General features: G+C 48.5%; 1 protein-coding gene across 9 annotated transcripts in view; it reads left to right on the forward strand.

The window, feature by feature from the left end:
• Positions 1 to 12,074, forward strand: part of KDM2B (lysine demethylase 2B) — a 120,894-nt gene that overhangs the window by 71,556 nt on the left and 37,264 nt on the right. For all 9 annotated transcript variants that reach the window (XR_005213949.1, XM_037816542.1, XM_037816543.1 and 6 more), the window contains one exon: positions 2,196 to 2,282. Coding sequence is in view for 8 of the 9 variants with exons in the window: in XM_037816542.1 (XP_037672470.1) it covers positions 2,196 to 2,282 (87 nt within the window). In the remaining variant the exon portion in view is untranslated. The remainder of the gene's footprint in view (positions 1 to 2,195; positions 2,283 to 12,074) is intronic.

Here is a 12,074-nt window from a genome sequence, read left to right on the forward strand (position 1 = left end):
CGAGAAGTGGCCGAGTAGATTAGAGCAGGGAGGGAAAATCATCTTCAGCCGACCTGTATTTTCTGAGAGCTTCAGTGCTTCTTGGCAGGTGCTACGCCACAATTTCTCCTCGTGGAATCCCTGAATGTTTTTGTACAACCCCAAAATTAATGGTTGTGGTTCAGAATACGTCAGTGACGGGTCTGTGTCCCTACATGTTGGCACGCCGTGGATGTAGCCCAAGAACCCCCCGTGTAGGACAGAAAGTCTGATGCCACAAAGAATCTGTTTGGGGGGTGGTCTCGGGGTGGAAAGTCCAGTACTTTCCACTGGTCCGGAGCAATGTGTCAAAGTCCTTTGAGCCTCAGTGAGCCTTGACTGGGGACAGTTCCGAGAAGGGGCCTCTCACCTGGATCAGGTTCTAAAGTCTGCCCCAGAGAAGGCATGACCCTTACAGAGCCTTCAAATCCCCCCTAAACAGTAGCGCACTATGTACCATGGCGGGGGGGCGGAACCCTCCCCAGCCTGACACACGACCACCACGGCCAGTTTTTTCTGTCAGCGATTTGGCCAGGCAGCTCCATCCTTGGTGAAACAGATTGTCGACTTGTGTCTAGGGCCATGTTGCAAAAAAAAAAAAAAAAATTTTTTTATGCATCTTTCCACACCCAGATTAGAATCAGCGTGTTGAGCTGCTCCCACTGTGAGAAGCATCAGGGAATCTGCCCGAGGGGAGAACAGGGCAGGGCTCACGGTTCCCAGGTTATCAGCTGGTTGTGTTTTTGTTTCTCTGAGTAATAGATGAATTTGTGCACATTAGCTGTGTCTGCAGTGCCACCTCCCAGCCCCCACTGCGTCCTGGGGAAGACTGAAGTGAGACTGTGTGCCCGGGAAGGGGCTGACACTTGGTGTTGTAAGTGTGATCAGTGACCCGTGCATGGGAGTCAAGGGGGCTGTGTGGTTGGTATTATTATTATTATTTTTTGACCGGGGCTGGGTCCTGCATTATTGAATCATCCCTTTGGTAGGAAAGAGGACAATCTACCCTCAATTTACTGAGCTTTCTCTCTGCACAGAAAGTTCCTACGGTTTTCCACATTAAATTAGCCCTTGGAGAGGATGGTATAGCCAGAGCATGACAGCGCTACTTTCCCCATCACTCTCCACTCTTAAGTCCTTTCTGTTTTCCATCCCTGGTGGTTTTGTGACTTAGAACCCAGAACTGGGTGATTTTCAGAAGTTCAAATCAACTCAAGTAAATATTTTTGACAAGTAAGCTTATGAACAACAAAGAGCTTGGTGTTTGGGAAGTGATCGCAGGAGCCGACTTCCGTGTTCCACGTTCAAATCCCAGTTTGCCACGTGTGAGCTCTTGCCTGTGGGTAAGTGACCAAAGTCAGCCTTGACTCAGTTTCCTCATATGTAAGATGACAATATTCGTGCCTCCCTCATGGGGTTGTGGTGAGCAATAAATGAGGCGATAAATGTGCATCGTTTTAAACAGTGCGTTGGATGTGCCGAGCAAGCACTCAGCCGGAAGTCGTGTTTGTCACTGAATGAGCGTGTTACTCCTCCATGCTCCAAACCTTCCAGGCCTCTCATGACCCCCAGGGAAAGGTGAAAAAGCCTCTCCAGGGCCTTCCGTGCATGCGGAGCTGCCCCAGCCCCATCTGCTGCGCTCACTTTTCCAGCTCTGAGCTCCAGCCACCCTCCTTGGAACGCCCTCCCCGGTGCTTCACCAGAGCAGATGCCTGCTCATTCTTCAAGGCTTAGCTCAGAATCGAGAACTTTAATGAACTCTTCTGAGCGATCCGTTTGCCCGCCTCCCACACGTACACTCCATCCACACTCGGGGATGGTACGTCATTCACTGCCAAATTGCAGCACCAAGCGGGGATTCAGCAAATGTTTGTTGAATAAGTGAAATGAATGAATGAATGAATGATTAGAACAGAAGAGTCTTTAAGTAGCCTGGACACTTTCAGTGACTCCGAGAAGGAGCTCCCAGAAGGGAGGGAGGCTTGTTGCGTGTTCTGCGGACCCTGGGGGACCCTGGTGACGTAATTTGTACTGAGTGTCAGGGAGTGGGTTTGTTGGGGGCAGGCGTTGACTCTGTGCAACGCTCTTGGGCTTTTGCTGGGTTAGACCTCACCTCAGGCCCCCTTCAGAGACCCCCCTCTGCCCTGAGCTAATACGGCTCCTTTGTTTGGCCACAGAACGTCCTGAAGGAGCACGCAGAGGATGACCCCAGTCTCGCCATCACCGGGGTCCCCCTGGTCACGTGGCCAAAGAAGACTCCAAAGGTAAGACACAGGCTTCCCCAGCCGGAACCGCCTCCTGGAGGGTAAATGCCCCACGCGGGTTCTGTTTTGGTTTTAAAAGGGAGCGTTTTTTACCTCCTTGTGGAAACTGCAGGCAGTGCCCTCTGGTGGTCATTCAGAAAATTGTGGGAAAGTGGCGCCTCACCTTTTCTCGGCATTCGGTGGGTTTTTCCTTCACTCCCTCTCTTTTCCCCCTCCTTCTCTCCCTCCTCTTCTTCCTCCTTTCCTCATTCTTTCCTTCTTTCTTACCTTCCTCTTCCTCCAGCTGCTTCATGGGCTGTTTGCCCTTTTTGAAAATAACTTTTTAAATCTTTGTGGAAAACCATCAGTGCTCACCAAAAAAAAATCAGAATAAAGGGCATGGAAACTAGTAAGAATAATAGTTGCCTTATTGAGAACTTACTAGGAGCTGCTGGCTGCTGCTTGGTCCTCTCCGCCCCTTACGTTGTTTCGGCTCCGGCGACCCTGTGGGGTAGAGAGTTGCATCTCCCATTTCACAGACAGGGAAACCGAGACTTGTTGAGGGCTCTTGGTTAGTGAATGGCAGAACTAGGACTCAGAAATTGGTCTGTTTGACATAGAAACTAAGCTCTGAACCAGCACCCGCCTCAAAGCCCACTGTGCAGAGAAAACCAAAGACATTTTGGTGAGCTGCCCTCCAAAGACCTTGCTAAAGCAGGAGATGCATGTATCAGTCCATTTAGCTAGCCATTGCTCTGTCTACACTCGCCGCTTTCTTGGGTGAATTATGTAAGCTTCCTGAAAGTTACTTTCCTCATATGTAAAAAGAGGTTGTGCCTAGTACCTATTTCAAGCAGTTATTGCAGACTAAATTAGATAATGCATGCAAAGTCTCTAGGACCAGGGCTAACCCATGATTAGCTCTCTCTAAATGTCAGTTGTAATTTAAGCAGTCCCCTGTGGATGGGTACTTTCCTAATTTCTTTCTCTTTTTTGCAACCATAGAAAACACCACAAGGAACATTCTAGATTTGTGTTGTCCAAAACGGTAGCTGCTTGAGCATTTGAAATATGGCTAGTCCAAATTGAGATGAGCTATAGGTGTAAAATACACACCAGATTTCAAAGACTTAGTATGAAAAAAAAAGTAAAATACCTCTTTAACAGATTTTTCGTATTGATTACATGTTGAAATTAGGGTTGCCAAATTAAAAAAACAGATGCCCAGTTAAACAACTTTTTTTTTTTTTTTCAGTATAGGCATGTTCCAAATATTGCCTGGGGCATACTTAATACTTAAAAAAAAATTCATTGTTCAAAATTAAAATTTAAGTGGGCATCTTATATTTTTATTTGTTAAATATGGCTACCCTAGTTGAAGTGATATTTTGTATAAAGTGATTATATAAAGTAATTAAAAAATTAATTCCACCTGTTCCTTTCTTACCTTTCTTTAATGGTGTTACGAGAAATTTAAAATGATATATGTTACTCGCATTATATTTCTAGTGGACAGCACTATTCTAGAATATTCTTTTTGTTTTGTCTGATTATCTCCTTAGGGTAACTTTTCAAGTATGGAATTGCTAGGGAAAGGGTAGCCATTACTTGCGGGTGTTGAATTCTCTTTGAAGCTTTGTGGAAACACAGATGATGATAGGGCCAAAACAGGATTCGCTTCACCACATCTTCTTTCTTAGGTCCCCAGTCGGTAGGAAAGCGTGGGGTTTTAAAGTTGACTTTACCCTGCGTGTGCAATCAATGCAAGTGCTGCTTATCAGTCCCCAAACTGTGTAGCGCCCTGAAACAGCCCACGAGCCCCCCAGCCGGGCTTCATGTGATGGGTAAAATGAGGCTTTGCCTCAGTGCCCACATCCCTCCTTGCAGAGGAGGAGGTGCCCCAGGGGAGTTAGTAGGGTTTGCAGAACATGGGCTTTTAAAAAAACCAACCTGCCACTATCCACTGTAATCTCTGAAGTAATGGAGGCACCCAAATGGGCCTCTCTGGGGGCAGCCACATCTGGGGGACACATGGGCCCCTCTTTCCTGCCTGAGACCCTCAGCCCACCCCCTAAGTGGTTCATAGGGAGTTTTTTTTTTTTTAAGCCCCCTTTCCTCCAAAGCCTTCTGGGAATGGGGAGCAATAGACTTTATTTAAGATCCCCGTGGAAGTGGAGCTTATAAAAGCTGATCTGTGCACGTGATCCGCATTCCTAGATATCAGTACGCTCGTGGGAGTAATCAGAGCTGTGGGCCAGTCGGGAGAGGATGGTGGGGAGAGAAGGAGGGATCTGCTGCACTGACTTACTGGGTGCCACTCTGTCTCTCTCACTTTTTTTTTTTTCTCCTTTTTTAAAAAATGGTGTATATTAAATATCTAATTGACATGATACAGTTCACCCGTTTAAAGTGTACTGGTCAATGTTTAATGTCTTTGGAGAGTTGTGCAACCATCATCACAATCTAAATTTAGAACAATTTCTTACCCTGTAAAAGAAGCTCTGTACCCCTTAGTAGTTTCTCCCCGTTCCTCCCCTCCCCCCAGCCCCTGGCAACCCTAATCTCCTTTGTGTCTCCATGGATTTGCCTATTCTGGACATTTCATAGAAATGGAATCACACTTTCTGGTCCATTTGTGACTGCCTTCTTTAAGTTAGCCCCATGTTTTTGAGGTTCATCCAGGTTGTAGCATGGATCAGAACTTCATTCTTTTTATGGCCGAGTAATATCCCACTGTATGCATGGACCACCTTTTGTTTGTCCCTTCATCTGTTGATGGCCACTTTGGTTGTTTTGCCTTTTGGCTAGCATGAATGATGCTGCCACGAACATTCATGTACGAGTTTTTTTGTGGATATGTGCTTTCAGTTCTCTTGGGTATGTGCCTAGGGGTGGAATTGCTGGGCCATGGGGTAACAACATGTGAAGCCTTTTGAGGAATCACCAGACTTTTCCACAGCAGCTGCACCATTTTACAGCCCTGCTGGCAGTGCATGAGGGTTCTGATTTCTCCATGTCTTCGTCAACACTTGTTATTGTCGGTCTCTTTGATTTTAGCCATCCTGGCATAGTCTTGTTCTTTTTAATTTAGTTTGTGATCTAAAATTTAAAGTTTATTATACATTATTTTGGAGCCAGTGAGCTCTGGATATAAATTACTGGCACAGCCGGAACCCCCTCCTCCGACTAGGTACCGGTTTTTAGATGCATTCTCTTATTTAGTCCTTTCAGCAAGGCTCAGAGGTGGATATTGGTATGTCTGTGGTGCAGCTAAGGACACTGGGAGCTCAGAGGGGGCCACCAGCTTGCCTGGGGTCACACAGCTCATCCTACTAAGGTGTCTCCAGACCAGCCTATTTCCTTCACTGAGCAGTGAGGGGCCGGGTGGTGAGGAGGGGGGAAGGAGTGTGGCTGCCGTGTTTATGCATTTCCTGGCTGGTGGGGTTAAAAAGTTAACAGAAAGGAAGAAGCCACGAAACGACTGACTGCTCGGGCCACCCGGGGTCCTTCCATTCCCAGGTTTGCCGGCGGCTTCCCCTCAATTTAATGCCGTCTGGGTCAAAAGATCAAGGGCACTCTGAGGCTGTCAGGATGCCGAGGAGGAGGGAGCCGTATTTGGTCCGGGTCCGGTTACCTAACGAGTAATTAAGGCTAAATGATGATTAGCAAGAAATGCTTTGATCTCTCACCTTCTCTCCAGGAGAACAAAGTCCTTTTCTGGAACTGATTAGGTGCCACGAGGTCATTTCTGATGCCGCGTCCTTCCCATCAAAGATGCCACCGAGTCACCATCCGTCACCCTTCGCCCGATGGGCTGTTTGCACGAGTGGTGACGGATTTGTTTTGAAGTGACCACCCTCTGGCCGCTTCCTTTTATGACCAGGTGGCGGGATTTGGGGGGCCCGTCTGTGACCTCGGAGCCGAGCTGAGGAAACTGAGCTTATTTGAGGCCCGACCTTTGACCTCAGCCTTATTAGTGAGCTGACCCCGCTCTCCAGCCAGACGCTTCTACCCAGCCTGCTTGCCGGTTAACTCGCAGGGCAGGACACTGAGGAACCAGGGGGAGACCACGCCGTGCTGCCTCTGCAAAGGGAGCTGGGGGCGCCTCCTGCCTCCTAAGCCATTATCTCCAGCGGCCAAACCAGGCTGCCAATTGAATTTAAATTATTGGCAATTTTTCTCGAGTATAGGACTGCTCGGGGGGCTGGAGTGTGTGCGTGCAAGTGCCCTGACGGGGGGCGTGGGGACAGCCCTCACCAGTGGGGAGCGGGTCAGCTTCATTTCTGGTGATCACGAGGCCACGTAGGGACCCCTGGAGGAAGACACGCGTGCACAGCTGTGCCCCGTCCCCTGGGTTCTGCCTCATCTCGCTCCCCCTTCCTCCGCGGTTGGCGAGTTAGATCCGGGAGGCTTGAGAAGTTGGGGGCCCCCTGTAAGAGTGAAAGAGGCCCCGGGTGCTTCCTGTCCCCTTCGCTGCAATTCCTGTCCTCCCTAGAATAATTCAGTTGAAGAGCACAGTTGGGGAGGGGGGAAAAGGGCAAGAGGAGGGGGAAGTGGGGTGGGGAGGCTGCCTTTTGTCGCCGTGGGGCCAGGTGCTTTCCCATGGAGGCGGTGTGGTGTGTCAGGGCTTCCCCAGGACCCCTCTTTAGGCTCACATGAGGAGCATGTGAAAAAAAAAAAAATACAGCTTCTCAGCCCTCCCCTCCCCCTCCCCAATTGAGTAGGTCTGGGGTGGGCCTGGGAATTTGTGCTTTCTAAAGTCTTCCCAGGAGATTCTCCTGCATGACAAGGGTGGGATTCAGGGTCAGATGCAACTGGTGAGTGACTCCTGCTTTTGCTGCTGACCAGCTGCCTCAGTTTACTCATCTGTAAAAGGGGCTCACAGTGCCTCTCTCACAGGGTCACTGGGATGGTGTGAGGAAAATACTTCCACCTTGCTGGGCCTGTGGTGGGCTATCTGCTAGTGACAGCTGTAACCATTTTTCATGATTATGGCTATAAGTAAATGATAACCCGCCCTCTGCCCATCCAGAAGGCTGGTCAAGCTCTCAGTAGAAACGGAGGCCCTAGAGCAGAAGCAGGGGAGGAGGGCAACGTTTGGGAGTGTTGCCCATCCCCAGTTATTGTTTCCTTGTGCAAAACTTAAATCTCAAGCGAGGGCCTGTGAATGCCTTAATATCCCCGCAGTGGTTAGAGCCCTGCTGGAGTGGGCCGGGATTTCCTGGGGGAGGCGGCTGCTTGAAGAAAGGGATTCTCCTTGGTCCCTTCCTCTCTCCCCTGGAAAGGAGAAGCCCCAGGGCCTGTGAGAGGGAGGGTGGCTCTTGGCTTAGAATGTGCCCCCCCGGGGGTCTGAGGCTCCGGAGGTCCAGGGTGTCGGCATGTCCCGTCCTTCCCAGTCTCCCGTGAGCCAGAGGAAGGCCTTGGAAAACCACCTGGGCGAGCAGCCCGAGAGAAGGAACGTGTCACCTGCAGGCCACAGGGGATGCGGACCTGCGTGGAGCTCAGGAGTGCGAAGAAAGACAAGAGAGGCAAGTTGACACGGGCAGGGTGCAGTGAAAGGAACCAAGTAAAGAAGCCCCTGCACACCTGACATGCAATCCAGAGGGTTCTCGTACGGGGTGGCTAAGTCTTTTGAGTCTGGCAGGTCCCCAGGAGTGTATCAAAACCCTCCGGTGAAAAATGCCCCCGAAAGATGCTCCGTGCATCCTGAAGAATGTTACAGACGTCATCAGCTCCAGAAAGGTCCGGATTGGAGGAGAGAGTTGGTGGTGAAGGATGTCTCCGTTTCTGGAGAACCTGTACTCAGGCCTCTGTCCTCGGATATGTGGGTTCCGATTCCAGTTTATTAGTGGCTGCACCACACTACTTTGTGCCTGCTGGTGAGCCTGATGCCAAAGGTCCCATCAGAGACACCCCCCCACCCCCTTTTAGTGGAGTAAACTGAAACCAGAAAGGCCTGTCTCTAGGATTGCACCACATGTGGGATCTCAGCAGAGGGGAAGAGTAGTTTTACCTGCTGGCTCTTCGTAGGTAAGAGTTCTAGGCTGTTGATGCTGCATCGGAATAACCAAAAGTCAGCTGGGCCATACCTTAACTGAACTGAAGCAACTGGATCAAAAGGTCCTATTTACAAGGGTTCACACCCATGGGAATGGATCTACAGAGCTCCAAGCCGCCACAGAGGGTTAACGAGCATTCAGTACATTGGAGGTCTGGTAAAGATTCTAGATTTTATCCCAGATGCCATGGGGACCCATTGAAAGTTTTTAAAGGCTAAGAATAGATTAGATTAGAGGTGGGGCAGCCATGGTTGGAGGGAGGCTGATCAAGAGGCGATTGCTAAAGGTCTCTCTCCTGGTGATGGATTGGACTAGGGTGCTGGCGGTAAGGTGGTTAATGGGCTTGTGAGTGGATGCCAGCTACCTTTGGGGGGCTGAACAATAGAAATAAGGGATGGTATAGGGAAGAGATGAGGTTGGCGGGAAGAGAGGAGGTGGCTGGATTAATTCCCAGGTCCCATTTAATGAGGCAGGAGGACTCTTGTCTCTTTCTGGGAACCGGACGACAGAATGATTGTAGACATCCCTCTTTGTTTCCAGGCCCGATCCCTTCTGAGGCCCTAGTCTCACAGTTTAGCTGTGAGCATGCCACTCCCTTATTATAAAACCTCCAGTGCTTCTCCATGTCTCGGAGATCATCTCCCAAATCCATAACCTGGCCTTCGGTGATGAAGTCCCAAACTGTTGTTCAGATTGGAAGCTTATTATTTCTTCCCATCTTTCCTACACTGCAGGGGAACTGAATTACTCCATCTTTTCCATTCACTTTTACACCCTATGGCCTTGACCATGTCGTTCCTCTTCTCCGAATGCCCCTTTTCTCATTTCCTCACATACAAATTCTCTGCATCTTTCTAGACCCAACTCAATTCCCACATCACCCAGAAAGCTTCCTGAGCTGCATGTTTTCCGGGTGCCTCTCTGGCTTCTGCTTGGTTTCAACCAATGGGAGGCACCAGCTGGAGGTGGGCAGGTGGTTGGAGAGAGAGGTCAGGGTATTTATTCCTTCCCCTTCCCCTGGAGGATCCCTGCAGGTTGTGCATTTCCTTCTACTGAAGGCCCCAACTCCTGCTATGCAGTCATCTTTCTCCCTGTATTTCTGGTTTCCCTTCCCAGCCCTCGCCCAGAGCACCCAGTGGGGAGGTAGATCGTAGCTCCTCACGCTTGCTAATCTTGGGGTGCATCCTCATGTCTTGTTGGTCTCCCTTAACCGTGCTTTCACTCTTATCAGTCCAGCCTCGCTGAACTCTCCCCCATGACCTGATGGGAGGATGCCATTCGTTCCCTGTCAAGACCCCAATCGATACACTGTCCCCGTCTCTCTTTCTGCTGGACTTCCATGTTCTGTTAATTGTGACCATCTCCATCCCAAGCTCCAGTAGCTTCTTGAAGACTGGAGCACCTCTTAATCATGTTTTTCCTTACCCATTTCTCATATCTTGATATGGAAAATTGCTGCCAGATAGCAAGCGCCCAGGAATTATTTGTTGAATGAATGAACGTGGTAGCAAGGTTTTCCCAGAGCCTCTAAAAAATGAAGACGTCCGTCTCCCTTCTCTCTTTCGGGTGCTTATCACATCCTCTGAGTCCTCTGATGACTTCTTCCCTTTCCAGTCCTAGCTGAAAGAACAGTAAATAGAAGAACTCCTTGGTGTTCTCTGGGCTCACAATCTAGATGTCCCCTTCCCATCCTCCCCTAGACTTAGAGAGATCTTATTCCATGTGGAATTTTGCAGCCATCATCTGTATCATTTTAGAACTACTTTATTTCAGCTGAAATAACTTGTAATTAAAGTCTGCAGCCTAGGTTTTCTTAGTTTGATAACCTGCTCAGCTGTCTGTTAATAACGCCAAAGACAAATTCTTGGAAAGCCCTTGAGATGCTGAAGGCTTCTGTCTTTGGTGGAATAATTAGGAAACCGAGACGACACTGTAAGCGACAGCTTGTCATGACCATAGTTTTATTTATGGATCACTGGCTTATGCTGCACACACATCCGCCCCTTCAAATGCCAACCTATATGTCTCATTTTAAAGGAGGACACTTGATCCTTGACATTGGGAATAAGTTGTCATTTGATTTTCTTTCCTCTATGATTTGGCTCTGAAGCAGACGGACGTTAGCAGGTGAAAGCCATGCTCCAGATTTAGACGACCTGCAGAAAAAAGGGTGAATATAGGTGAAACATTTTCTTAGTTTAATTTTGCTTCACATTGAATAGGAAGGATAAGTGGTTTGATGGGACAGGGGAACCTTAGTTATACAAAAAGAAAGTAGGTAGAAAGTGAAAGCTATAGTAAAACCTGCTCTGAATCACCAACCTTCCACTAATGAATGTAGATGATGAAACAGCAAAGCGCTTTGCAGAGATGCAGAGAGTGATCATTCCCATTCATAAAAAGGAATTTGAGGGGGTTTGGTCAGGAGCTTTTTGCTCTCAGTTAACGTTTATGAGACAAGATGGTAGATGGAGGCTGGGTCTGGGGCCAGTGTGGGGAGAGGCCTGTTACTTTTGTTCTTGGTTGCTTGTGGAGGAGGGTGTTATTTTATTTTATTTTAAATTTTTATTGTGGTAACAGATACGCAACAAAAATTTCCTGGTTTAACAACATTCTTGTGAACAATTTGGCGACATTAATTACATTCATGATGTTGTACAACCACCACTTCTATCTGGTTCCAGAACTTTTGCATCCCCTCAACAAGAGACCCCTTAGCAGCCCCTCTCCACCCTCCTTGGGTCCTGGCAATCCCTAATCTGCTTTCTGTCTCTCTGGATTTACCGACTTTGGACATCCCATAAAAGTGGAATTGTACAATATGTGACCTTTTTCTTTTAATCTAGACCATTCTCAGGACACTGACATGTGGAAAAGATGGAGCCAGGTGTCGTTGCAGAATGTCCCAGCTTCTGCACTGGTTTGATTGCTTGCTGGGGGGCTGTGGAGCTGGTTTCTTTCTGTTGTAATTTCTGAAAATGGAAATGAGGTCAAAGTCTTGGTCAGAGTCAAGTTAAACATCTAAGTGTGGAGAAGGGGGTGGCAGCCCGAGCCCCGTTAATCTGTTTCCTTCTTCCTTCTTTCCTGCAGAGAATAATCCGGGTGGGGTTACATTGGCTCCCTGCCCACCTTCTCTATGGACCATTCACCAGTTGATAATTCTTTCCTGTATCAATAATCTTATCAGGAGTTGCAGAGTGATCTTTTAAACGCACTATCCCTCATGTATACATTAGCCGGTATCCTGTTGTAAAGTGGGGCCTGCCCTGGTTGAGTGGGGCTACCCCGAGATATACTTCCTCCTCCTGCTAAGGCTGCATGTATGCTTCATTCTTCCCCGTTAAATACCAATGTTCAAAGTAAGATGGTTTAATGGCTGCTTCAGATGGTGACAGATGAGGTTTGTCAGGCTTCCTCTATTTGGAGTGTCTTGACAAACTCACCAATTTTCACAGATCTGGGGGGATTTTAGAAGCAAATTGGGCAGCTGGCAATGAGCCATTTTTAAAGAACAGTGAGGATGGTAGATGAGGAGGGGCCCAGGGCAGCAACCCCATCACCGCACCCCCTTCCCCATGAGGATTTGCAAAGGCTGGAAGGAATTGTCAAGAGCCCATTAGACCCCTGCAGTGACTGTTAGCAGCGTCTTTAAAAAGGTGATTCAGCTTTCTCTTTGGTTTGGTTAGTTTGAGCATGCTCTGGTGTTTAGGCTCTAACCAGATTCCCTTTCAGGAATAGGAACTAAGATCCCTCC

Source organism: Choloepus didactylus, chromosome 23 (genome assembly GCF_015220235.1).
Source record: "Choloepus didactylus isolate mChoDid1 chromosome 23, mChoDid1.pri, whole genome shotgun sequence".
NCBI classification, from domain to species: Eukaryota; Metazoa; Chordata; class Mammalia; order Pilosa; family Megalonychidae; genus Choloepus; species Choloepus didactylus.